Source organism: Protomyctophum bolini, assembly GCF_963924005.1.
Source record: "Protomyctophum bolini genome assembly, chromosome: 8".
NCBI lineage: Eukaryota > Metazoa > Chordata > Actinopteri > Myctophiformes > Myctophidae > Protomyctophum > Protomyctophum bolini.
In genome coordinates this window covers 43,204,170-43,230,897 of record NC_137869.1, presented here as the reverse complement: position 1 = coordinate 43,230,897, position 26,728 = coordinate 43,204,170, and the positions used below count along the sequence as shown (strand labels likewise).

Genomic DNA, 26,728 nt, shown 5'->3' with positions numbered 1-26,728 from the left:
CAACAACAGGGATGTGAGCTGGACCAGGACCTGTTCTGCTGTCCTGTCTGTCTGGACATTCTGAAGGAACCAGTGGCTCTACACTGTGGACACAGTTACTGTAGCAGCTGTATCGAGGGTTACTGGGACAAGTATGATGACACTGGAGTCTACTGCTGTCCCCAGTGCAGAGAGAGCTTCAGTCCTAGGCCGGTTTTGAGAAGCAACACCTTGCTGGCTGAGGTGAGATGACCTTACAAGTTACAACCACACATGAAACTCAATTTTCTGCCACAGGCTAGCAGTTCTACTATGCACATGCTGTAGGGCCTACAGCATGTGCCTACAGGCTACAGTATATGGTTATGTGTTCACATCACGTAGTATGTTTATGTTGATAATGATAGCCTATAGTCTACATTGTTTGTCCATACTAAGCATGACTTTTTTATTATGTTCTCAGGTTTTCAAAGTGGGGCCTGGGGACCCCCAGGGGTCCATAGGCAGTTAAAGGGCGTCCATAAAAATGTCTTAATAATAGAGCATGATCACAGTCTGTTTAAAGTGTAAACCTATACATCAGTTTTTTGAACATTGCAGATCCACAAGCTCACAACACATACTATATCTGAACACGATATGCAATATCTTTGTTGAAACATGTTAACAACATCAATCTTTTGTGGGGGTCCCTGGCAAAAGTATTTTGTGATGGGAGGGGAGTCCGTGGACAAATGCATATTCATTTGAAAACCACTGGTTTAAACAGATGCTAGTTAAGGTTTGATGGTATTATAGCACTTTGTTCTGTTGACAAGGGTAATTTACTAGATCCCAGATTTATCACCATGAAGCTCACAATGACTGTGTTGTATTTGTCCTCAGTGAGTGACCTCCCCTCCTCTTCTCTTAACTTCCAGCTGGTGATGAAGCTGAGCAGTACAGGAGCTCAGCAGTCTCCTGCTGCCTCCGCTGCTCCGCTGTACGCCGGTCCAGCAGACGTGGCCTGTGATTTCTGCACCGGAGCCAGACGTCGCAAAGCTCTCATGTCTTGTCTGACGTGTCTGGCCTCTTTCTGTGAGACTCACCTCCAGCCTCACTACAATGCTCCTGTGTTGAAGAAGCACAAGCTGGTCCCGGCCACCGACAAACTGCAGGAGAAGATGTGCTCCAGTCATAACAAGCTGATGGAGGTGTTCTGTCGCACAGACCAACAGTCTATCTGCTATCTGTGCACCATGGATGAACACAAGGGCCATGACACGGTGTCAGCTGCTGCAGCGAAGGCAGAGAAACAGGTAGCACCACCATCACTTGAAGACACAAAATACATAATTTTTTAGGGATGTTAAAAAATAGCAGATTAAAACAAGCTCGCAGCAGGGCACAAAGCGATGCACTGTGAGCTCGTAGATCTGCCTGAGAAGAACTTGTTCCAAACTACTGTTCTAAAACGAGTTTTCTAAAAGATGTACCGGTATGTTATGAAATCTAAAATGGCACAGATGCTTTCGCGGTTTACATTTTTTAGTGTATTTCATGTCCATTTATCTTGCCCTTCAAAAGTGTATTTTGGAGAAGTTACACTGTTAATTTAAGATGATTTGTGGATCCAAACTAAACTGTCCAATTTCACTTGTTTTTAGCCTACCCTGTATCCTGTATTCTCTCTCTTAATTGGATAGAATTGGTGTCCCGACATGAAAAAGTCCACAATAATGTTTACAAACCAAACTGTCTCTCTTCCTGCTTCTTGCAGAAACAGCTGGCGACAAGTCAGGAGGAAGTCCAGCAGAAGATCCAGGAGAAAAAGAAGGAGCTGAAAGACCTGAACGTGAGTGGTTCTCAAAACTCTTTAATGCCTAAAAAGACCCAAAAATGAGATTTATCCGACCGGACCCCCATTTCAAAATATTTTGTTCCAGGGACCTCCAGAAGCAAAGATTTAAGTTCAAAATGTTTGCTTTACAAATATATTCAAAGATGTACACATATTTTCAAGATTTTTTTTTAAATAGCAGATCTACAAGCTCATATTGCGGCACCATGTAACATGATATGAGAAAACAGCCAACGTATAAAATATTGTGTGTGCGTGTGCGTGCGTGTGCGCTCTCGCTAAGCAGAGGTCTGCAGATGCAGCAGTGGAGGCCAGTGACAGGATCTTCAGTGAGCTCAAACAACTGATCAGAGATCAGCAGCAGAATGCAGTGGCTCAGACTGAGGCTCTCCTGAAACGGCAGGAACAGACCCTGGAGCAGCTGGAGAGGAGACATGCTGAGCTGGAGGAGCTGTCCAAGACTGATGACATCATCACATTCATTCAGGTTCCACACGTGGCTTTTTGACAGAACAAATCGGCTTCATATTTCATCCCATTCCATCAAGTGAAAATACGTTATAATTTAATGTATTACATTATAGTAGATTACTTGACATGGCATAACATGACATTATTCATGCTGGTAGATAATAATAATAGTATTATTATACAAATTATTACATAATTTTAGATAATCATTTTAGTGCATAATTGTTTCCATTAAAGAAAAAAATCAAACATTTTCCAAAACTAGCAGACCAATGATCAGCATAAAGAAAGAAAAAACAGGTGTGCTTCCTCTGGAGACTGCCCTTTGTTTAAGGCAGTGGGAGCTCAGCTTTACAATAACTTATAACTCATAAACAAACTAAATGGAATAAGCAGCACTCCAAAATAAAATATGTGTTTCGGCAGAGCGATCTTCATCACGTTTTAGTCTGCTCTGAAGAAGGCTCTGCCGAAACGCGTCAGCGTTCTCAAATAAACAACAAGAACACCAGCTCAACTCTACAATATTGTGATCAATGCACTGATCTATTGATCATGCCTGTCTAAAGTGGTTTACTGGTCTCTCTGCTTGTCTCTCTCCAGAGTTTCCAGTCTCTCTCCAGTTCCACTGGATCTCCAGTCTCACCCAGTGTGGTCGTCGGTCCTCTGAGGTCCTTCACAGATGTGACTGATGCCGTGTCTGGTCTGAGAGACCAACTGGACAACATCCTGACGACAACTTGGCCAGAGATATCAAACCGAGGTGAGATTTAAAAGTGTTTATTGTTTTTCATAGTATAAACATGATGAAGCCAGAAGGCAACTGGAGAAATAATCTGGTTATTTATTTATTTATTTGCCGTATTTCAGTTATGTTTCGGGTTATATTGCCCCCGGAGTGACAGCTGGGCAGTTGTCATCACACATGTCATGAGCATTATCATCTGATCAAATATCAATAGCTGCTAGCTAGCAATCATTCATATTTCATAAGCTGTATAATACAAATAGAAATAAATCCACTTGAATTAGATGAGGCTCTTGTAAATGATTCACAGCACACTGCAGTGCACGTGCGTCAGTCAGGGTAAATTCCAGACAGTTCATTATTTTCCATTTTTTACTAGCAAATCTTTTACACAAATTAAAGTATCATTATTATGTTTTCCAAGTTTTATCAAACGAAACTTGCATGCATTTAAGTTTAGACATGACATCATGTACAGCATTGTTCCAACTTTCAAATCAGTTTTTTTTCCTTATTATTCCTCCAACCTGTATAACCTTATTACAATATCAATCGGAGACGACGGGGCTTTCTGTTGAACACTGTAATGATTTCGTCATAATTCAGTTTATCAGTTTCTTCCCGTTCAAATGACAACAGGGACAAATTATTGAGACGAGAAGTTGACATTGAAGTCCGTAGCCACGTTTTGATGCGGTTTACCGTGGAAAATAGCCTGCTGACGGCGACGGTGGGGCCCGTGGGGGGGGGGGGGCTGTTTCTGTTGCACTATACTCGTGTTATTGTTGTTGTCAGCGACCTCCTCCTGCTGGGATTCTGGTTGGCGTTGTTCCTGCACGTCCTCCAGTCTGGCCTTTTTTAAATACTTAAAAAGGTTTGACCGTTTGTTGTGTTTGTTTGCCATTGTGACACAATCAGACACGCTGCTTGGCCCTTGGCTTGGCTTGGTTTGGTTAGCTGCCTGCTAGGTTTCTCTCCACCTGTCATGTTCACATTAATCACCGGGTCATGACAGTTCAGAGTTCAGGGACTTCACAGCTTCGATCAGCTTTTTGATTGGGGTCTGACCATCTAACTCTGGGGAGACTGGGGAGCTCAGCATTCTGGGATAGTGGGATTTGTAGTTTTTGCGCAATTGAACAACACGTCAGACAGACAGAAGTCAGAGCGAAGAAAAAGTGACAGCCTGTTTATTCATAATATTAAGGAAGATGATCACGCAAAAAGCACAAAGACATTATAAATATGATTATGAAAATAATAATTATGTATTTTTCCCCCCAAAAAATGGATGGGTGGTCCAGCTCTCTATATGGGTGGGCCACGGCCAACCCGTGGCCCACCCGTAGCTGCGCGCCTGGTATGATGACGTTTACTGTTTTCTTGTGTCTCCAGTAGTTGATGTTTTACCTCCAGCGGAGCCTCAGACCAGAAAGGACTTCTTACAATGTGAGTCCATGTTGGTGTTGTTTCTGAACGTTGACGTTTCAACCTGAAATGTTATTTGAAGCTCGGTCTAATGAGTTTGATCTAAGAGAATATTAACTCTAAAGTAACACAATGAGGTTCATGAGGTTTAGATTTTATTTTGTCGTGTGTTCTCACAGATTCCTGTCCTCTGTCTCTGGACATGAACACAATACACAAACGTCTCTCCCTGTCAGAGGAGAAGAGGAAGGTGACTAGAACACAACAACAGCAACCTTACCCTCATAATCCAGAGAGATTTGTAGGGGGCTATCTCCAGGTGTTGTGTACAGAGGGTCTGTCTGAACGTCGTTACTGGGAAGTAGAGAGGAGTGGTACAGGGGTTTCTATAGCAGTCTGTTATAAAGACACCGGCAGAGGAACCCACTTTGGATCCAATGATAAATCCTGGCGCTGCTGGTGCTCTGGTAACGACTACTGGTTCAGACACAACAGTGTTAACACTAAAGTGTCAGGGCCTGTCTCCTCCAGAGTGGGGGTGTATCTGGATCACAAGGCAGGCACCCTGTCCTTCTACGGTGTTTCTGACACAATGACCCTCCTCCACACAGTTCAAACCACGTTCACACAACCTCTCTATCCAGGGTTAATGCTTTATGACTATGGAGATATAGCAGAGCTGTGTAAGACGTGGTAGACATGCTAAGAATACTGATAACGATATTCAGTTGAACACCTTGTATTCTTGATTGTAGTTATTCCCTTCTAGATGAAGCTGTTCATATGTTCAGATGTTCTAGATGATATACATTGTTAAGCTTCCCAACGTCTTTAACAAACTACACTACAACTACAACAGATTCCTATACAGAGCTTAAAATGAACTGAAACAACTGTGTGGCAGTGAGTGACATGAGGTATTTATTTTTTTCCTTAAGAAAATGTAATGCAGACACAGGCCTGTACTTCTGTGTCTGAATGGGAAAGTCTTATTTCTTTATTTTTAGCTTTTTAATTGTCATAATAATAATAATTATTATTATATTTTCTATTACTTTTTGTACTTATTTGGGCATCAGTATTATATTCATATAATTAGACTGGATATTGTGATTTTACATATTGTAATTGACATAAGTTTGATATTGGCATAAGTGTTCTTTTCCTGTGTTTTGAGTGGTGCAACCACTATAGACAGCTACAGTACAGTATGTGTGACTTGTGTGTGTCCCTGTATCCGAGCACGGAAATAGCATAATTATTGTCACCACCAAGTTTCACCAGCACAGCACAGCACAACACAAGTACAGCCCAGGTACAGTACTGTAAAGTACTCGGCCTGAACAAATCAATTTTTTAGATAAAAAAAATTGGTATCGTAAAAAATATGCTATATCGTGAGTATATCGTTATCGTGATAAAAAACAATCTATATCGTGACAACTAGAACAGACTGATGGTACACAGTAGGCTTTCTGTCAGATTGGACAGTAAAATAAGAATTAAGCAAGAATATTACTCAAAGGAGAGATGAGATTATTTTTATTTAATGATCTTGAGGAGTTCTCTCTCCTGATTGGTTAAAAGTTGTAGCCCACCTGAAAATGTATTTTCTGTTTACTAAAGCAATGATTACTATCGAGCTATAGCTTTAACCTTTTGGAACGTCAGTTGAATCCATCCTTCAGTATGACGACGTTTACTGTTTTCTTGTTTCTCCAGTGTGTAGTTGATGTTTTACATCCAGCGGAGCCTCAGACCAGAAAGGACTTCTTACAATGTGAGTCCATGTTGAATGTTGTTTCTGAACGTTGACGTTTCAACCTGACATGTTATTTGAAGCTCGGTCTAATGAGTTTGATCTGAGAGAATTATTAACTCTAAACACAATGAGGTTCATGAGGTTTTGATTTTCTTTTGTCGTGTGTTCTCACAGATTCCTGTCCTCTGTCTCTGGACATGAACACAATACACAAACGTCTCTCCCTGTCAGAGGAGAAGAGGAAGGTGACTAGAACAGAACAACAACAACCTTACCCTGATAATGCAGAGAGATTTGTATGGCCCTTTGCTCAGGTGTTGTGTACAGAGGGTCTGTCTGAACGTCGTTACTGGGAAGTAGAGAGGAGTGGTACAGTGGCTGGTATAGCAGTCTGTTATAAAGACACCGGCAGAGGAATCCTCTTTGGAAACAATGATAAATCCTGGTGTTTAGAGTGCTATGGTACCGGCTACTGGTTCAGACACAACAGTGTTAACACTAAAGTGTCAGGGCCTGTCTCCTCCAGATTGGGGGTGTATCTGGATCACAAGGCAGGTACTCTGTCCTTCTACAGTGTTTCTGAGTATTCTGACACAATGACCTTCCTCCACACAGTTCAAACCACGTTCACACAACCTCTCTATCCAGGGATAGGGCTTAGAAACAATGGAGATACTGCAGAGCTGTGTAAGACATGGTAGACATGTTAAGAATACTGATAACAATATTCAGTTGAACACTTTGTATTCTTAATTTTGATTGTAGTTGTTCCCTTCTAGATGAAGCATGTTAGAATGATGTGTCAACTCCATGATCAATAAACCAATTGATTGTGTTCTGCTCATTGCATTTCTTTGCAGATCAATGGTTATTCAGTATGTCTGTTATATTGTTCATGTTACTACAGAGCCCTCTGTCAGGCTTTGGAGCCTTTTATGCCTCATTGTGAGCTTGTAGATCGGCTATATTCAATATAGACTATACTTTCAATCGAATAAAACATTGAATACAGGTATTTTTCTTATAGTAACCAAAGATTTGAAATAAACGTATTGGAGTAAAAGTACAATATTTGGATTTGAGATGTATTGTGGAGTGGAAATTGGAAATATACTCCATTGAAGTCAAAATACCTCAAAATTGCACTTATAAGTACAGTACTTAAGTAAATGTACTTAGTAACATTTACCACTGCTAATAAACCACTGCTAATAAAACAAGAACTCACTCCACGCAAATTTCTGTCAACATGAAATCCTCTGTGTTTACATACTGTATAGAAAAGGCAGAGACGCCTGTGGCATACGATTTATTCAAGTAATATCTTGTACTTTTTACTCAATGCCTGGTGTGAAAACGTTAGTTTCCGTGAAGATTGGGTAATACATTAGAAAACATACATTGACCGGATAGTACAGTATACGTCCTGTTCTATGCTATTTGAAAATAGCAGATCTACAAGCTCACGACACATTGTGATGAGACACGTCAGCAGCTTTTTCGTGTGTTTTTACTTTGCTACTGCAAGTATATATTCATGCCAATAGTTGTGTATTCCATGTAAGCCTACTGTGAAAGTAAAGGAGAAAACAAACATGTGTGTTTCTTCTTTTTTTTAAATACATCACTGTTGTGGGCTGACTCATTGGAACAGGAAGTAGTCTTCTGAGTGTAGGGATTTATGAGGCTAAACTATTACATGTCAGAGTTATTTCAGACAGCATTTAGTGACGGTTTTCTATTATTAAAAGATATTAAAATATTGTATTTTTATTGTTCTTATTCTCATTCATTAGGCATGCATATTATATGTGTTGTGCAAATAGTCAATAAAAACAATTATAAAACACCCTACGTCTCTGACAACTACATTATGTGACTCTCATTCTATGTCAAGAGAACAAGAGAAAGTTGTTTTCTTTGCGCTCCTTTGCGTGCGTGCGTGTGCGTGCGTACACTAGCGCGTGTGTGAGAGAGAGTGCACACTCTCATTCCCTCCCTCTCTCTCTCTCCTTCCCATTCACTTTCCCTCCTCCTCTCTCTCTCTCTCTCTCTCTGAATACAAGGCTGTGACAACAATGACCAGAGACACTGTATGAGATACAACAGTCACAACACTAAACCTGACATGGCAATAACACCAGGATAGACTAACATGAGCAGAACAAAGAAGGTGACATGACTATATGTAATCAAGCAATATGTAATCATTAGAATAATTATGTTTCAGAAACTGTTTTCTGTGAAATACATTTACACACATTTGTGAAATTTGTGCTACACATTCATACACTGTCTCTTTAAAACCCCTGCTGCCTGCAAATATCCAGGAAGTCCCACCCTCTTAGCCTCTCCCAGTCCCAGTTCTCTTCAGAAGAAATTAAACTCAGAGCTGTGTTTTCTCTCTCTCTCCGTCTGTTTTCAGAGTAAACCAAATAGTGTTGTGTGTTTTTATTCTCTCGGTGTGAATGTGGTTGTCAGTGAAATGTCAGAAAAACAACAACAGGGATGTGAGCTGGACCAGTTCTGCTGTCCTGTCTGTCTGGACATTCTGAAGGAACCAGTGGCTCTACACTGTGGACACAGTTACTGTAGCAGCTGTATCGAGGGTTACTGGGACAAGTATGAGGACACTGGAGTCTACTGCTGTCCCCAGTGCAGAGAGAGCTTCAGTCCTAGGCCGGTTTTGAGAAGCAACACCTTGCTGGCTGAGGTGAGATGACCTACAAGTTACAACCACACATGAAACTCCATTTTCTGCCACAGCAGTTCTACTATATAGGCCTACACAATGCTGTAGGGCCTATACAGCATGTGCCTACACTACAGTGTAGGCTATATGGTTATGTGTTCACATCACGTAGTATGTTTATGTTGATAATGATAGGCTATAGTCTACATTGTTTGTCCATACTAAGCATGACTTTTTTATTATGTTCTCAGGTTCTCAAAGTGTGGCCTGGGGACCCCCAGGGGTCGATAGGCAGTTAAAGGGCGTCCATAAAAATGTCTTAATAATAGAGCATGATCACAGTCTGTTTAAAGTGTAAACCTATACATCAGTTTTTTTAACATTGCAGATCCACAAGCTCACAAAACACATACTATATCTGAACACGATATGCAATATCTTTGTTGAAACATGTTAACAACATCAATCTTTTGTGGGGGTCCCTGGCAAAAGTATTTTGAGATGGGAGGGGAGTCCGTGGACAAATGCATATTCATTTGAGAACCACTGGTTTAAACGGATGCTAGTTAAGGTTTGATGGTATTATAGCACTTTGTTCTGTTGACTAGGGTAATTTACTAGATCCCAGATTTATCACCATGAAGCTCACAATGACTGTGTTGTATTTGTCCTCAGTGAGTGACCTCCCCTCCTCTTCTCTTTACTTCCAGCTGGTGATGAAGCTGAGCAGTACAGGAGCTCAGCAGTCTCCTGCTGCCTCCGCTGCTCCGCTGTACGCTGCTCCAGCAGACGTGGCCTGTGATTTCTGCACCGGAGCCAGACGTCACAAAGCTCTCATGTCTTGTCTGACGTGTCTGGCCTCTTACTGTGAGACTCACCTCCAGCCTCACTACAATGCTCCTGTGTTGAAGAAGCACAAGCTGGTCCCAGCCACCGACAAACTGCAGGAGGAGATGTGCTCCAGTCATAACAAGCTGATGGAGGTGTTCTGTCGCACAGACCAACAGTCTATCTGCTATCTGTGCACCATGGATGAACACAAGGGCCATGACACGGTGTCAGCTGCTGCAGCGAAGGCAGAGAAACAGGTAGCACCACGATCACTTGAAGACACAAAATATATTATTTTTTAGGGATGTTAAAAAATAGCAGATTAAAACAAGCTCGCAGCAGGGCACAAAGCGATGCACTGTGAGCTCGTAGATCTGCCTGAGAAGAACTTGTTCCAAACTACTGTTCTAAAACCGAGTTTTCTAAAAGATGTATGTTATGAAATCTAAAATGGCACAGATGCTTTCGCGGTTTTACTTTTTTAGTGTATTTCATGTCCATTTATCTTTCCCTTCAAAAGTGTATTTTGGAGAAGTTACACTGTTAATTTAAGATGATTTGTGGATCCAAACTAAACTGTCCAATTTCACTTGTTTTTAGCCTACCCTGTATCCTGTATTCTCTCTCTTAATTGGATAGAATTGGTGTCCCGACATGAAAAAGTCCACAATAATGTTTACAAACCAAACTGTCTCTCTTCCTGCTTCTTGCAGAAACAGCTGGCGACAAGTCAGGATGAAGTCCAGCAGAAGATCCAGGAGAAAAAGAAGGAGCTGAAAGACCTGAACGTGAGTGGTTCTCAAAACTCTTTAACCCATTCTGACCGGGAACCCGTTTTGGTGTTAGCATCATGTTATGCTTTAGCTATTGAAAAATAGCAGATCTACAAGCTCATAGCGCGCCACCGAGTGGCGCGCTACGAGCTTGTAGGTCTGCTATTTTTGAAAATTCGAAGAACGACTGACATTTTTAGAATCTGATCTCAGGTCAGAATGGGTTAATCAGACCAGTGTGTGTCCAGTGGAAACCTCGTTATGAATCTGATCTCAGGTCAGAATGGGTTCATCAGACCAGTGTGTGTCCAGTGGAAACCTCGTTATGAATCTGATCTCAGGTCAGAATGGGTTAATGCCTAAAAGGACCCAAAAATGAGATATATCTGACCGGACCCCCATTTCAAAATATTTTGTTCCAGGGACCTCCAGAAGCAAAGATTTAAGTTCAAAATGTTTGCTTTACAAATATATTCAAAGATGTACACATATTTTCAAGATTTTTTTTAAAATAGCAGATCTACAAGCTCATATTGCGGCACCATGTAACATGATATGAGAAAACAGCCAACGTATAAAATATTGTGTGTGCGTGTGCGTGCGTGTGCGTGTGCGCTCTCGCTAAGCAGAGGTCTGCAGATGCAGCAGTGGAGGCCAGTGACAGGATCTTCAGTGAGCTCAAACAACTGATCAGAGATCAGCAGCAGAATGCAGTGGCTCAGACTGAGGCTCTCCTGAAACGGCAGGAACAGACCCTGGAGCAGCTGGAGAGGAGACATGCTGAGCTGGAGGAGCTGTCCAACACTGAGGACATCATCACATTCATTCAGGTTCCACACGTGGCTTTTTGACACTTTGGTTTTGAAAGAACAAATCTGCTTCATATTTCATCCCATTCCATCAAGTGAAAATACGTTATAATTTAATGTATTACATTATAGTAGATTACTTGACATGGCATAACATGACATTATTCATGCTGGTACGGTAGTTAATAATAATAGTATTATTATACAAATTATTACATCATTTTAGATAATCATTTTAGTGCATAATTTTTCCCATTAAAAGAAAAAAAATCTAACATTTTCCAAAACTAGCAGACCAATGATCAGCATAAAGAAAGAAAAAACAGGTGTGCTTCCTCTGGAGACTGCCCTTTGTTTAAGGCAGTGGGAGCTCAGCTTTACAATAACGTATAACTCATAAACCAACTAAATGGAATAAGCAGCACTCCAAAATAAAATATGTGTTTCGGCAGAGCGATCTTCAGCACGTTTTAGTCTGCTCTGAAGAAGGCTCTGCCGAAACGCGTCAGCGTTCTCATAAACAACAAGAACACCAGCTCAACTCTACAATATTGTGATCAATGCACTGATCTATTGATCATGCCTGTCTAAAGTGGTTTACTGGTCTCTCTGCTTGTCTCTCTCCAGAGTTTCCAGTCTCTCTCCAGTTCCACTGGATCTCCAGTCTCACCCAGTGTGGTCGTCGGTCCTCTGAGGTCCTTCACAGATGTGACTGATGTCGTGTCTGGTCTGAGAGACCAACTGGACAACATCCTGACGACAACTTGGCCAGAGATATCAAACCGAGGTGAGATTTAAAAGTGTTTATTGTTTTTCATAGTATAAACATAGATGGATGAAGCCAGAAGGCTACTGGTGAAAAAAATGGGTTATTTATTTATTTATTTGCCGTATTTCGGGTTATATTGCCCCCGGAGTGACAGCTGGGCAGTTGTCATCACACATGTCATGAGCATTATCATCTGATCAAATATCAATAGCTGCTAGCTGGCAATCATTCATATTTCATAAGCTGTATAATACAAATAGAAATAAATCCACTTGAATTAGATGAGGCTCTTGTAAATGATTCACAGCACACTGCAGTGCACGTGCGTCAGTCAGGGTAAATTCCAGACAGTTCATTATTTTCCATTTATTACTAGCAAATCTTTTACACAAATTAATTATCATTAAGTATCATTATTATGTTTTCCAAGTTTTATCAAACGAAACTTGCATGCATTTAAGTTTAGACATGACATCATGTACAGCATTGTTCCAACTTTCAAATCAGTTTTTTTTCCTTATTATTCCTCCAACCTGTATAACCTTATTACAATATCAATCGGAGACGACGGGGCTTTCTGTTGAACACTGTAATGATTTCGTCATAATTCAGTTTATCAGTTTCTTCCCGTTCAAATGACAACAGGGACAATTTATTGAGACGAGAAGTTGACATTGAAGTCCGTAGACACGTTTTGATGCGGTTTACCGTGGAAAATAGCCTGCTGACGGCGACGGTGGGGCCCGTGGGGGGGGGCTGTTTCTGTTGCACTATACTCGTGTTATTGTTGTTGTCAGCGACCTCCTCCTGCTGGGATTCTGGTTGGCGTTGTTCCTGCACGTCCTCCAGTCTGGCCTTTTTTAAATACTTAAAAAGGTTTGACCGTTTGTTGTGTTTGTTTGCCATTGTGACACATTAGACACGCTGCTTGGCCCTTGGCTTGGCTTGGTTTGGTTAGCTGCCTGCTAGGTTTCTCTCCACCTGTCCTGTTCACATTAATCACCGGGTCATGACAGTTCAGAGTTCAGGGACTTCACAGCTTCGATCAGCTTTTTGATTGGGGTCTGACCATCTAACTCTGGGGAGACTGGGGAGCTCAGCATTCTGGGATAGTGGGATTTGTAGTTTTTGCGCAATTGAACAACACGTCAGACAGACAGAAGTCAGAGCGAAGAAAAAGTGACAGCCTGTTTATTCATAATATTAAGGAAGATGATCACGCAAAAAGCACAAAGACATTATAAATATGATTATGAAAATAATAATGATGTATTTTTTCCCCCAAAAAATGGATGGGTGGTCCAGCTCTCTATATGGGTGGGCCACGGGCAACCCGTGGCCCACCCGTAGCTGCGCGCCTGGTATGATAACGTTTACTGTTTTCTTGTGTCTCCAGTGTGTGCAGTTGATGTTTTACATCCAGCGGAGCCTCAGACCAGAAAGGACTTCTTACAATGTGAGTCCATGTTGGTGTTGTTTCTGAACGTTGACGTTTCAACCTGAAATGTTATTTGAAGCTCGGTCTAATGAGTTTGATCTGAGAGAATATTAACTCTAAAGTAACACAATGAGGTTCATGAGGTTTAGATTTTCTTTTGTCGTGTGTTCTCACAGATTCCTGTCCTCTGTCTCTGGACATGAACACAATACACAAACGTCTCTCCCTGTCAGAGGAGAAGAGGAAGGTGACTAGAACACAACAACAGCAACCTTACCCTCATAATCCAGAGAGATTTGTAGGGGGCTATCTCCAGGTGTTGTGTACAGAGGGTCTGTCTGAACGTCGTTACTGGGAAGTAGAGAGGAGTGGTACAGGGGTTTCTATAGCAGTCTGTTATAAAGACACCGGCAGAGGAACCCACTTTGGATCCAATGATAAATCCTGGCGCTGCTGGTGCTCTGGTAACGACTACTGGTTCAGACACAACAGTGTTAACACTAAAGTGTCAGGGCCTGTCTCCTCCAGAGTGGGGGTGTATCTGGATCACAAGGCAGGCACCCTGTCCTTCTACAGTGTTTCTGACACAATGACCCTCCTCCACACAGTTCAAACCACGTTCACACAACCTCTCTATCCAGGGTTAATGCTTTATGACTATGGAGATATAGCAGAGCTGTGTAAGACGTGGTAGACATGCTAAGAATACTGATAACGATATTCAGTTGAACACCTTGTATTCTTGATTTTGATTGTAGTTATTCCCTTCTAGATGAAGCATGTTCTAGATCAGGGGTCCCCAAACTACGGCCCGCGGGCCGTATACGGCCCGCCATGTCATTTTATGTGGCCCGCCTGCCTCAAGGGTTTTTTAATAAACTAAAATATAGGATTTTATTTTTATTTTTCATTAGCACTGGATGAGAGCAAATAATTAGAATAATAAATTAAGATTAATTTGTATTATTGCTCTTGTTTTGCTATTGGAGACACTGGGGAGGCACTGGGGGGACACTGGGGGACACTGAGGAGACACTGGGGAGGCACTGGGGAGACACTGGGGAGGTACTCAGGGAGGCACTCGGGAGGCACTGGGGAGGCACTGGGGAGGCACTGGGGAGGCACTCAGGGGGACACTGGGGAGACACTGGGGAGGCACTGGGGAGGCACTGGGGAGACACTGGGGAGGCACTCGGGGGGACACTTGGAGGCACTGAGGGGACACTGGGGAGGCACTGGGGAGGCACTGGGGAGGCACTCAGGGAGGCACTGGGGAGGCACTGGGGAGACACTCAGGGGGACACTGGGGAGGCACTGGGGAGACACTGGGGAGACACTGGGGAGACACTGGGGAGGCACTGGGGAGGCACTCGGGGGGGACACTGGGGAGACACTGGGGAGGCATTCAGGGGGACACTGGGAGGCACTGGGGAGACACTGGGGAGCCACTCAGGGGGACATTGGGAGGCACTGGGGAGGGACACTGGGAGGCACTGGGGAGACACTGGGGAGGCACTGGGGAGACACTCAGGGGGACACTGGGGAGACACTGGGAGGCACTGGGGAGACACTGGGGAAGCACTGGGGAGGCACTCAGGGGGACACTGGGAGGCACTGGGGAGACACTGGGGAGATATCACACACACACACACACACACACACACCATGATTCACTAGGCCCCTCAAAAAAAAACAGCTTGGCATGGCGCGATTTATTTTAAGCATGGCGCAGCGCCATGCCAACAACATTGTGCAGGAAACCCTGGCACTATGCAGCCCTGTAGTGCTGCATGTACAGTACGTGCACTGGTTATTAATATTTGTGGCTATATATGTGTGGCTTTCTGGGGGAAAAAAATGTTTACGTTGGCACCCCTGCGATCGTCACACTTTTTCTGTTACAAACTGACGCCGGCCCCCATCAGAGAAGGGAAAAGTTATGTGGCCCTCACAGGAAAAAGTTTGGGGACCCCTGTTCTAGATGATATACATTGTTAAGCTTCCCAACGTCTTTAACAAACTACACTACAACTACAACAGATTCCTATACAGAGCTTAAAATGAACTGAAACAACTGTGTGGCAGTGAGTGACATGAGGTATTTCTTTTTTCCTTAAGAAAATGTAATGCAGACACAGGCCTGTACTTCTGTGTCTGAATGGGAAAGTCTTATTTCTTTATTTTAAGCTTTTTAATTGTCATAATAATAATAATTATTATTATATTTTCTATTATTTTTGTACTTATTTGGGCATCAGTATTATATTCATATAATTAGACTGGATATTGTGATTTTACATATTGTAATTGACATAAGTTTGATATTGGCATAAGTGTTCTTTTCCTGTGTTTTGAGTGGTGCAACCACTATAGACAGCTACAGTACAGTATGTGTGACTTGTGTGTGTCCCTGTATCCGAGCACGGAAATAGCATAATTATTGTCACCACCAAGTTTCACCAGCACAGCACAGCACAGCACAGCACAGCACAAGTACAGCCCAGGTACAGTACTGTAAAGTACTCGGCCTGAACAAATCAATTTTTTAGATTAAAAAAATTGGTATCGTAAAAAATATGCTATATCGTGAGTATATCGTTATCGTGATAAAAAAAAATCTATATCGTGACAACTAGAACAGACTGATCGTACACAGTAGGCTTTCTGTCAGATTGGACAGTAAAATAAGAATTAAGCAAGAATATTACTCAAAGGAGAGATGAGATTATTTTTATTTAATGATCTTGAGGAGTTCTCTCTCCTGATTGGTTGAAAGTTGTAACCCACCTGAAAATGTATTTTCTGTTTACTAAAGCAATGATTACTATCAAGCTATAATAGCTTTAACCTTTTGGAACTTCAGTTGAATCCATCCTTCAGTATGACGACGTTTACTGTTTTCTCGTGTCTCCAGTGTGTAGTTGATGTTTTACATCCAGCGGAGCCTCAGACCAGAAAGGACTTCTTACAATGTGAGTCCATGTTGAATGTTGTTTCTGAACGTTGACGTTTCAACCTGACATGTTATTTGAAGCTCGGTCTAATGAGTTTGATCTGAGATAATTATTAACTCTAAACACAATGAGGTTCATGAGGTTTTGATTTTCTTTTGTCGTGTGTTCTCACAGATTCCTGTCCTCTGTCTCTGGACATGAACACAATACACAAACGGCTCTCCCTGTCAGAGGAGAAGAGGAAGGTGACTAGAACAGAACAACAACAACCTTACCCTGATAATGCAGAGAGATTTGTATGGCCCTTTGCTCAGGTGTTGTGTACAGAGGGTCTGTCTGAACGTCGTTACTGGGAAGTAGAGAGGAGTGGTACAGTGGCTGGTATAGCAGTCTGTTATAAAGACACCGGCAGAGGAATCCTCTTTGGAAACAATGATAAATCCTGGTGTTTAGAGTGCTATGGTACCGGCTACTGGTTCAGACACAACAGTGTTAACACTAAAGTGTCAGGGCCTGACTCCTCCAGATTGGGGGTGTATCTGGATCACAAGGCAGGTACTCTGTCCTTCTACAGTGTTTCTGAGTATTCTGACACAATGACCTTCCTCCACACAGTTCAAACCACGTTCACACAACCTCTCTATCCAGGGATAGGGCTTAGAAACAATGGAGATACAGCAGAGCTGTGTAAGACATGGTAGACATGTTAAGAATACTGATAACAATATTCAGTTGAACACTTTGTATTCTTAATTTTGATTGTAGTTGTTCCCTTCTAGATGAAGCATGTTAGAATGATGTGTCAACTTCATGATCAATAAACCAATTGATTGTGTTCTGATCATTGCATTTCTTTGCAGATCAATGGTTATTCAGTATGTCTGTTATCTTGTTCATGTTAATACAGAGCCCTCTGTCAGACTTTGGAGCCTTTTATGCCTCATTGTGAGCTTGTAGATCGGCTATATTCAATATAGACTATACTTTCAATCGAATAAAACATTGAATACAGGTATTTTTCTTATAGTAACCAAAGATTTGAAATAAACGTATTGGAGTAAAAGTACAATATTTGGATTTGAGATGTATTGTGGAGTGGAAATTGGAAATATACTCAGTCAAAGTCAAAATACCTCAAAATTGCACTTATAAGTGCAGTACTTGTAAGTAAATGTACTTAGTTACTTTCCACCACTGCTAATAAACAAACTCACTCCACGCAAATTTCTGTCAACATGAAATCCTCTGTGTTTACTTACTGTATAGAAAATAGTACAGTATACGTCCTGTTCTATGCTATTTGAAAATAGCAGATCTACAAGCTCACGACACATTGTGATGAGACACGTCAGCAGCTTTTTTTTGTATTTTTACTTTGCTACTGCAAGTATATATTCATGCCAATAGTTGTGTATTCCATGTAAGCCTACTGTGAAAGTAAAGGAGAAAACAAACATGTCTGTTTCTTCTTTTTTTTAATACATCACTGTTGTGGGCTGACTCATTGGAACAGGAAGTATAGTCTTCTGAGTGTAGGGATTTATGAGGCTAAACTATTACATGTCAGAGTTATTTCAGACAGCATTTAGTGACGGTTTTCTATTATTAAAAGATTATATTAAAATATTGTATTTTTATTGTTATTATCTTTCATTAGGCATGAAGCATATTATATGTGTTGTGCAAATAGTCAATACAAACAATTATAAAACACCCTACGTCTCTGACAACTATATGTGACTCTCATTCTATGTCAAGAGAACAAGAGAAAGTTGTTTTCTTTGCTCTCCTCCCCATTGTGGTGTGTGTTTGTGTGTGTGTGTGTGTGTGTGTGTGTGTGTGTGTGTGTGTGTGTGTGTGTGTGTGTGCGTGCGTACATGTGTGTAGCGCGTGTGTGTAAGAGAGAGAGAGTGCACGCTCTCATTCCCTCCCTCTCTCTCTCTCCTTCCCATTCACTTTCCCTCCCTCTCTATCTCTCTCTCTCTCTGAATACAAGGCTGTGACAACAATGACCAGAGACACTGTATGAGAGACAACAGTCACAACACTAAACCTGACATGGCAATAACACCAGGATAGACTAACATGAGCAGAACAAAGAAGGTGACATGACTATATGTAATCATGCAATATGTAATCATTAGAATAATTATGTTTCAGAAACTGTTTTCCTGTGAAATACATTTACACACATTTGTGAACTTTGTGCTACACATTCATACACTGTCTCTTTAAAACCCCTGCTGCCTGCAAATATCCAGGAAGTCGCACCCTCTTAGCCTCTCCCAGTCCCAGTTCTCTTCAGAAGAAATGAAACTCAGAGCTGTGTTTTCTCTCTCTCTCCGTCTGTTTTCAGAGTAAACCAAATAGTGTTGTGTGTTTTCTCTCGGTGTGAATGTGGTTTTCAGTGAAATGTCAGAAAAACAACAACAGGGATGTGAGCTGGACCAGGACCAGTTCTGCTGTCCTGTCTGTCTGGACATTCTGAAGGAACCAGTGGCTCTAAACTGTGGACACAGTTACTGTAGCAGCTGTATCGAGGGCTACTGGGACAAGTATGAGGACACTGGAGTCTACTGCTGTCCCCAGTGCAGAGAGAGCTTCAGTCCTAGGCCGGTTTTGAGAAGGAACACCTTGCTGGCTGAGGTGAGATGACCTTACAAGTTACAAACCACACATGAAACTCCATTTTCTGCCACAGCAGTTCTACTATATAGGCCTACACATGCTGTAGGGCCTATACAGCATGTGCCTACACTACAGTGTAGGCTATATGGTTATGTGTTCACATAGTATGTGTACCGGTATGTTGATAATGATAGCCTATAGTCTACATTGTTTGTCCATACTAAGCATGACTTTTTTATTATGTTAGGTTCTCAAAGTGGGGCCTGGGTACCCCCAGGGGTCCATGAGGCAGTTAAAGGGCGTCCATAGAAATGTGTTAATAATAGAGCATGATCACCAGACTAGTGCATTGGATTTACGGTATGGTGATCTTATACTTCCACAATGTTTTAGTGCTTTATTTACTCACAATAATCTGTAGCCACGGTGCGCTCTCAATTCATCCTGTAATGATTTCCTGTTAGCGTCTTGATCAACGCTGATGAAGGCTATGTGAGCTGCCTGAAACACATGCGTTGTTGGTCTTGTTGGTGATATGACTCATATCATATGAGGAAAATAAAATGATGAAAAGAGTTCTGCTGGATTGTTTATCCTCTAGTTGCATTTTTTGACCGTGCCTGCCTATACTGCCTAAAGCCTCGACGTAAGTTACTTTGGATGTGCAAGTGCTGTTTCTAAACTTTCTGGATCAATGCCAGGCAGGTATATTAGGACACCTATAGTGGTTGGATTCGGTGTTACCGGTTTTACCGGTGTTGAGAAGCACGGTGGGGAAATTCCATTGAGTGAGCGACAGGCCTACTGACTGTAAACCTATACATCAGCTATTTCAACATTGCAGATCCACAAGCTCACAACGCATACTATATCTGAACATGATATGCAATATCTTTGTTGAAACATTTTAACAACATCAATCTTTTATGGGGGTCCCTGGCAAAATTATTTTGAGATAGGAGTCCGTGGACAAATGCATATTCATTTGAGAACCACTGGTTTAAACAGACGCTAGTTAAGGTTTGATGGTATTATATAGCACTTTGTTCTGTTGACTAGGGTAATATACTCTGATCTTTGACTTTGTTAGTCACTGCACTGGTTAATCATTAAACCCTAGTTCCCCTATTCTTGGCTTGTAAATGTTGGGGTTTAGTGAGATAGGACCCAAAAGCAGAACTCAGGACCAGGATTCACAAACTCAGATATTTATTTCACAAAACAAAAATAGGCTTGGGGCTGTAGGGCTATGTAGAGCTGGTCGGCAGGCAGGCAGGCGGCGTAGAACACGATAGTAACTGAATAAACCGGCAAGGGTTGGAGTGAAGAGCCAGGTCTTATACAGCTGGGCTTGATGAGGAGGAGGTGTGTAGTTCCACAGGAGGTAGATACCACACGTCACAGCCCAGGTCGCCAGTCACACGCCCCTGCCAGACCATATAGGGAAAGGAAAAAAACAGAAAACCAACAGAGAAACAGCCCGCCCATAACAGTAAATGGTGAAATCACACACACACACACACACACACACACACACACACACACACACACACACACACACACACACACACACACCGATGCTGGAGGAGACCATGCAAGGCACCAACCTGCACATCGGGAGCAATTTGGGGTTCAGAGTCTTGCTCAAGGACACTTCGTCACTCTACCCCTGAGCCACTGCCACCCGGGGTTGTCATTCATTTAGGGCAAAAATAATCCTTATAGCACTATAGTTCCTATAGTGCAGGGTTCCCCAATAGGCGGCCCGCGGAGCGCCCCCTTGTGGCCCCCTGGGGGGGGGGGGGGTCCCAGATATAAATGGCATTAAATGGGGGTCATGTCAAACTGGGCATCCTTTTTAAATGGGGTCTTGCCCTGAACATGAATTTTCAGGGCAAGACCTCTAGTCAAAATATGGCCCCTGAGGAAAATTAATTGGGGAACCCTGTCCTAGTGGTTAAGAGTGTCTGCTAAATGCTTACATTGTAAGCTACATTTTTAACAAGGCAACTCTAACTTCCAAAGTTCAGAACCTGTGTTAAAATAACGTTGCAATGCATTTATCACCATGAAGCTCACAATGACTGTGTTGAATGTCTCCTCAGTGAGTGACCTCCCCACCTCTTCTCTTTACTTCCAGCTGGTGATGAAGCTGAGCAGTACAGGAGCTCAGCAGTCTCCTGCTGTCTCCGCTGCTCCGCTGTACGCCGGTCCAGCAGACGTGGCCTGTGATCTCTGCACCGGAGCCAGACGTCGCAAAGCTCTCATGTCTTGTCTGACGTGTCTGGCCTCTTTCTGTGAGACACACCTCCAGCCTCACTACAATGTTCCTACTTGGAAGAAGCACAAGCTGGTCCCAGCCACCGACAAACTGCAGGAGAAGATGTGCTCCAGTCATGACAAGCTGATGGAGGTGTTCTGTCGCACAGACCAACAGTCTATCTGCTATCTGTGCACCATGGAAGAACACAAGGGCCATGACACGGTGTCAGCTGCTGCAGCGAAGGCAGAGAAACAGGTAGCACCACGATCACTTGAAGACACAAAATATATTATTTTTTAGGGATGTTAAAAAATAGCAGATTAAAACAAGCTCGCAGCAGGGCACAAAGCGATGCACTGTGAGCTTGTAGATCTGCCTGAGAACAACTTGTTCCAAACTACTGTTCTAAAACCGAGTTTTCTAAAAGATGTATGTTATGAAATCTAAAATGGCACAGATGCTTTCGCGGTTTTAATTATAGGATGAAGTACACTAATTTTTGACCCAAAACAGGATCATATTTCATGTCCATTTATCTTGCCCTTCAAAAGTGTATTTTGGAGAAGTTACACAGTTAATTTAAGATGATTTGTGGATCCAAACTAAACTGTCCAACTTTTTACTCTGTATCCTGTATTCTCTCTCTTAATTGGATAGAATTGGTGTCCCGACATGAAAAAGTCCACAATGTTTACAAACCAAACTGTATCTCTTCCTGCTTCTTGCAGAAACAGCTGGCGACAAGTCAGGAGGAAGTCCAGCAGAAGATCCAGGAGAAAAAGAAGGAGCTGAAAGACCTGAGACAGGTCTTGGAGGCCCTGAACGTGAGTGGTTCTCAGAACTCTTTAATGTCAAGGACCCTAAAATGAGATTTATCTGCCCGGACCCCCATTTCAAAATATTTTGTTCCAGGGACCAAAGATTTAACTTAAAAATGTTTGCTTTACAAATATATTCAAAGACGTACACATATTTTCAAGATTTTTTGAAAATAGCAGATCTACAAGCTCATATTGCGGCACCATGTGACATCATATGAGCTTGAAAACAGCCAACGTATAAAATATTGTGTGTGTGTGTGTGTGTGTGTGTGTGTGTGTGTGTGTGTGTGTGTGTGTGTGTGTGTGTGCGCGCGCGTGCGTAGAGGTCTGCAGATGCAGCAGTGGAGGCCAGTGACAGGATCTTCAGTGAGATGATGGTCTCCATTGAGAGAAGACGTGGTGAGCTCAAACAACTGATCAGAGATCAGCAGCAGAATGCAGTGGCTCAGACTGAGGCTCTCCTGAAACAGCAGGAACAGACCCTGGAGCAGCTGGAGAGGAGACATGCTGAGCTGGAGGAGCTGTCCAACACTGAGGACATCATCACATTCATTCAGGTTCCACACGTGGCTTTTTGACACTTGGGTTTTGAAAGAACAAATCGGCTTCATATTTCATCCCATTCCATCAAGTGATTACATTACGTTGTAATTTAATGTATTACATTATAGTAGATTACATGACATGGCATAACATGACATTATTCATGCTGGTAGTTGTTAATAATAATAGTATTATTATACAAATTATTACATAATCGCCTAATCACAATAATGTTAGATAATCATTTTAGTGCATAATTGTTTCCTTTTAAAAATAATGTTTTTTCCCATACTAGCAGACCCAAATGATCAGCATAAAGAAAGAAAAAACAGGTGTGCTTCCTCTGGAGACTGCCCTTTGTTTAAGGCAGTGGGAGCTCAGCTTTACAATAACTTATAACTCATAAACCAACTAAATGGAATAAGCAGCACTCCAAAATAAGAGTCTTCTTCAGCACGTTTTAGTCTGCTCTGAAGAAGGCTCTGCCGAAACACGCCAGCGTTCTCAAATAAACAACAAGAACACCAGCTCAACTCTACAATATTGTGATCAATGCACTGATATATTGATCATCATTGATCATCCCTGTCTAAAGTGGTTTACTGGTCTCTCTGCTCGTCTCTCTCCAGAGTTTCCAGTCTCTCTCCAGTTCCACTGGATCTCCAGTCTCACCCAGTGTGGGTCCTCTGAGGTCCTTCACAGATGTGACTGATGCCGTGTCTGGTCTGAGAGACCAACTAGACAACATCCTGACGACAACTTGGCCAGAGATATCAAACAGAGGTGAGATTTAAAAGTGTTTCTTGTTTTTCATAGTAAACATGGATGGATGAGCCAGAAGGCAACTGGAGAAGTTTGAACTAGAACAGACTGATGGTACACAGTAGGCTGTCTGTCGGATTGGACAGTAAAATAAGTATTAAGCAAGAATATTACTCAAAGGAAAGATGAGATTATTATTATTTAATGATCTTGAGGAGTTCTCTCTCCTGATTGGTTGAACGTTGTAACACACCTGAAAATGTATTTTCTGTTTACTAAAGCAATGATTACTATCGAGCTATAATAGCTTTAACCTTTTGGAACTTCAGTTGAATCCAGCCTTCAGTATGATGATATTTACTGTTTTCTTGTGTCTCCAGTGTGTGCAGTTGATGTTTTGCCTCCAGCGGAGCCTCAGACCAGAAAGGACTTCTTACAATGTGAGTTCATGTTGAATGTTGTTTCTGAACGTTGACGTTTCAACCCGACATGTTATTTGAAGCTCGGTCTAATTAATTTGATCTGAGAGAATGATTAACTCTAAACACAATGAGGTTCATGAGGTTTTGATTTTCTTTTGTCGTGTGTTCTCACAGATTCCTGTCCTCTGTCTCTGGACGTGAACACAATAAACAAAGAGCTCTCCCTGTCAGAGGAGAAGAGGAAGGTGACTAGAACACAACAACAACAACCTTACCCTGATAATGCAGAGAGATTTGTAGGGTTGTATTCTCAGGTGTTGTGTACAGAGGGTCTGTCTGAACGTCGTTACTGGGAAGTAGAGAGGAGTGGTAGAGGGGATATAGCAGTCTGTTATAAAGACACCGACAGACGAACCCGCTTTGGATCCGATGATAAATCCTGGTGTTTATGGTGCTCTGGTGGCGGCTACTGGTTCAGACACAACAATGTTGACACTACAGTGTCAGGGCCTGTCTCTTCCAGAGTCGGGGTGTATCTGGATCACAAGGCAGGCACCCTGTCCTTCTACAGTGTTTCTGACACAATGACCCTCCTCCACACAGTTCAAACCACGTTCACACAACCTCTCTATCCAGGATTAGGTCCTTGTAACTATGTAGATGCAGCAGAGCTGTGTAAGACATGGTAGACATGTTAAGAATACTGATGACGATATTCAGTTGAACACTTTGTTTTCTTCATTTCGATTGTAGTTGTTCACTTCTAGATGAAGCATTTGTTAGAATGATGTGTCACCATCATGATCAATAAACCGATTGATTGTGTTCTGCTCATTGCATTTCTTTGCAGATCAATGGTTATTCAGTATGTCTGTTGTCTTGTTCATGTTACTGCAGAGCCCTCTGTCAGGCTGTGGAGCCTTTTTTTGCCTCATTGTGAGCTTGCATATCGGCTATATTCAATATAGGCTATACTTTCAACCGAATAAAACATTGAATACAGGTCTTTTATTTGTAACCTTTTATTTCTATCCTGTTATATCCCTACTTTTATTCTGAAACATAATAGTACTTCCACCAGTGTTCCCAGAGCCCGGCAGGCTTGAGGTTAAAATAAAATCACACCCGTGTGAAGTGAGGGGCGCTCTTATCATCATAGGTCATCTCATTCTGGCCAAAATAGCCCATTATGCTCGTCTACATGACGTGACGTGAATTATCCTTCCATTGTCAAAGGCATTTAATGTTTGTGTTGCTACAAAAAGCCGATTTGTTCAGACACACATGACGTAAATTCTCCTTTCATTGTCAATGGTAAATGTGACAATTTCAGGACAAAAAAAGCTGTATATATATATATATATATAGCCTCAAAAGAAGGGGAAAATAAATAAAGAGCTCACAATCCGCTGTGGGCTTGAATCGGAGGACATGGAAGATGTGGAGAACAGAGACCACAAAGTGACCCAGGCCTCAACCTTTTTCATTTCGTTATTTGTCCTGCATTTGAGCCACGTACGGTACGGACCACCATTCGGTGACATTCAGCCTCTCAGACCCAAAACCAAAAGAATATTCTGTTTGTCATTGCATTTGTAGACTTGGTCTACAATTCCATGCTTTTCTTCTACATTCTCAAAATTGTGTAGACATCTTGTAACTGAAGTAATGCGGATGTTTAACAAAGGTTTAACTCTTGAGAGCGTAAAATGAAACCAAATGGACCCTTAACGGGGCCCATTTGGTTTAATTTCACTCTCTCAAGAGTTAACCCATTCTGGACGGGAACCCCTTTTTGGTGTTTTAACTAAGCATTATGTTATACTTGTGCTATTGAAAAATAGCAGATCTACAAGCTCGTAGCGCGCCACTCGGTGGCGCGCTATGAGCTTGTAGATCTGCAATTTTTTTGAAAAATCGTGAAAATGCGGCACAAATCTTTGAATATATATTCTTTCGACGTCGGGCCTAAAGGGTCCATTTGGTTTCCAACTCTCCAACATTTAGCATATATGGGGGACCACCTTGAACCCCCTCAAGGACCACTGGTGGTCCCCAGACCACTGCATGGTTGAAAACCCACTGCGCTATATATGAAAGCCATATTACAGTATGAAAGCCAAAGTTGTGGGTGAGACGTGGACGCTGACGCCAGATCAAAGGTGCAGCCTGGGCTTGCATTATGGGTTGGTCACCCCTAGGCGGGGAGGCGGGCAGGTATGTGGGGAGGAATGCCGCTGTTAATTGTGCTGAACACTGGAGCATGTCACTGGCTTTGTGATAGGATCTCCATGTTCTAGCTGGGTAATTGGGCTCCAGGGCGAGGCTATAGACGGAGTCTGAGAGAGAGAGAGAGAGAGACATAGAGAGTGAGGGACCGACAGGCACGCGGGAGGGAGGGAGGGAGGGAGGGAGGGAGGGAGAGAACGAGGTTGGGATATAGATGTAGAAAAGAACCAAACGAGTGGCGAGAAATTGGAACAGAGACAAGTGGTTTTGTGTCAGCACAAAGGGTCCGGCCCATTCCTCTCTGTTATGTCATATGACGAGCATTTAACTTTTAATATCACAATTATTGTAGCTAATCTTTAACTGAATCTGGAAGTATTCCTTTATTAAATGATTCTTCATAGTCTGGAATTGTAACTGATCAATTTTCTTTTGTGACTTTCGCCTTTATTTTATATGGAGGGACAGTCAGTGGTGTAAACTTTATTTATATAGCACATTTCATACATAAAATGCAACTCTGTCACATTCTGTCTCTCCCTCAGTCTCCACACTGGCCTCACATA

The 26,728-nt window shown here is 42.2% G+C and overlaps 2 protein-coding genes and 1 long non-coding RNA gene across 5 annotated transcripts in view; all 3 read left to right on the top strand.

Moving 5' to 3' along the window:
* The window catches only part of LOC308319841 (tripartite motif-containing protein 16-like), an 8,191-nt gene extending 112 nt beyond the window's left edge, over nt 1-8,079 (top strand). The window contains exons 1-9 of one of the 3 annotated variants that reach the window (XM_080770058.1): nt 1-222; nt 900-1,277; nt 1,739-1,813; nt 2,106-2,306; nt 2,894-3,053; nt 4,437-4,487; nt 4,646-4,716; nt 6,189-6,246; nt 6,403-8,079. The exon at nt 1-222 is cut by the window's left edge and continues 112 nt beyond it. In XM_080770058.1, the coding sequence (XP_080626184.1) occupies nt 1-222; nt 900-1,277; nt 1,739-1,813; nt 2,106-2,306; nt 2,894-3,053; nt 4,437-4,487; nt 4,646-4,716; nt 6,189-6,246; nt 6,403-6,929 (1,743 nt within the window). In that variant the 3' untranslated portion in view covers nt 6,930-8,079. Of the gene's footprint in view, nt 223-899; nt 1,278-1,738; nt 1,814-2,105; nt 2,307-2,893; nt 3,054-4,433; nt 4,488-4,645; nt 6,247-6,402 lie in introns of all 3 variants that reach the window. The other 2 variants (XM_080770057.1, XM_080770059.1) reach the window with 2 other exon arrangements.
* A 543-nt stretch (nt 8,080-8,622) lies between these two features.
* Nucleotides 8,623-25,150, top strand: LOC308320251 (uncharacterized protein). The gene is made up of 15 exons (XM_080770569.1): nt 8,623-8,941; nt 9,631-10,008; nt 10,465-10,539; nt 11,154-11,354; nt 11,961-12,120; nt 13,499-13,558; nt 13,717-14,230; nt 16,809-16,815; nt 18,865-19,140; nt 21,263-21,640; nt 22,114-22,209; nt 22,530-22,763; nt 23,379-23,532; nt 23,892-23,951; nt 24,108-25,150. Exons 1-15 carry the CDS (start codon nt 8,714-8,716, stop codon nt 24,620-24,622), a joined length of 3,336 nt encoding a protein of 1,111 aa, XP_080626695.1. The 5' UTR covers nt 8,623-8,713; the 3' UTR covers nt 24,623-25,150.
* On the top strand, nt 15,204-16,802 carry LOC308319842. The gene is made up of 3 exons (XR_013964489.1): nt 15,204-16,044; nt 16,455-16,512; nt 16,669-16,802. It is a non-coding gene; the product is annotated as an uncharacterized lncRNA (long non-coding RNA).
* Nucleotides 25,151-26,728: the final 1,578 nt, after the last annotated feature.

Excerpts from the sequence above, each read along its gene's own strand:
- LOC308320251 (XM_080770569.1), top strand. The coding sequence starts at position 8,714 with ATGTCAGAAAAACAACAACAGGGATGTGAGCTGGACCAGTTCTGCTGT. Across the intron at positions 19,141-21,262 it reads GGAACACCTTGCTGGCTGAG|CTGGTGATGAAGCTGAGCAG; the intron begins GTGAGATGACCT and ends CTTTACTTCCAG. Across the intron at positions 21,641-22,113 it reads CAGCGAAGGCAGAGAAACAG|AAACAGCTGGCGACAAGTCA; the intron begins GTAGCACCACGA and ends TGCTTCTTGCAG.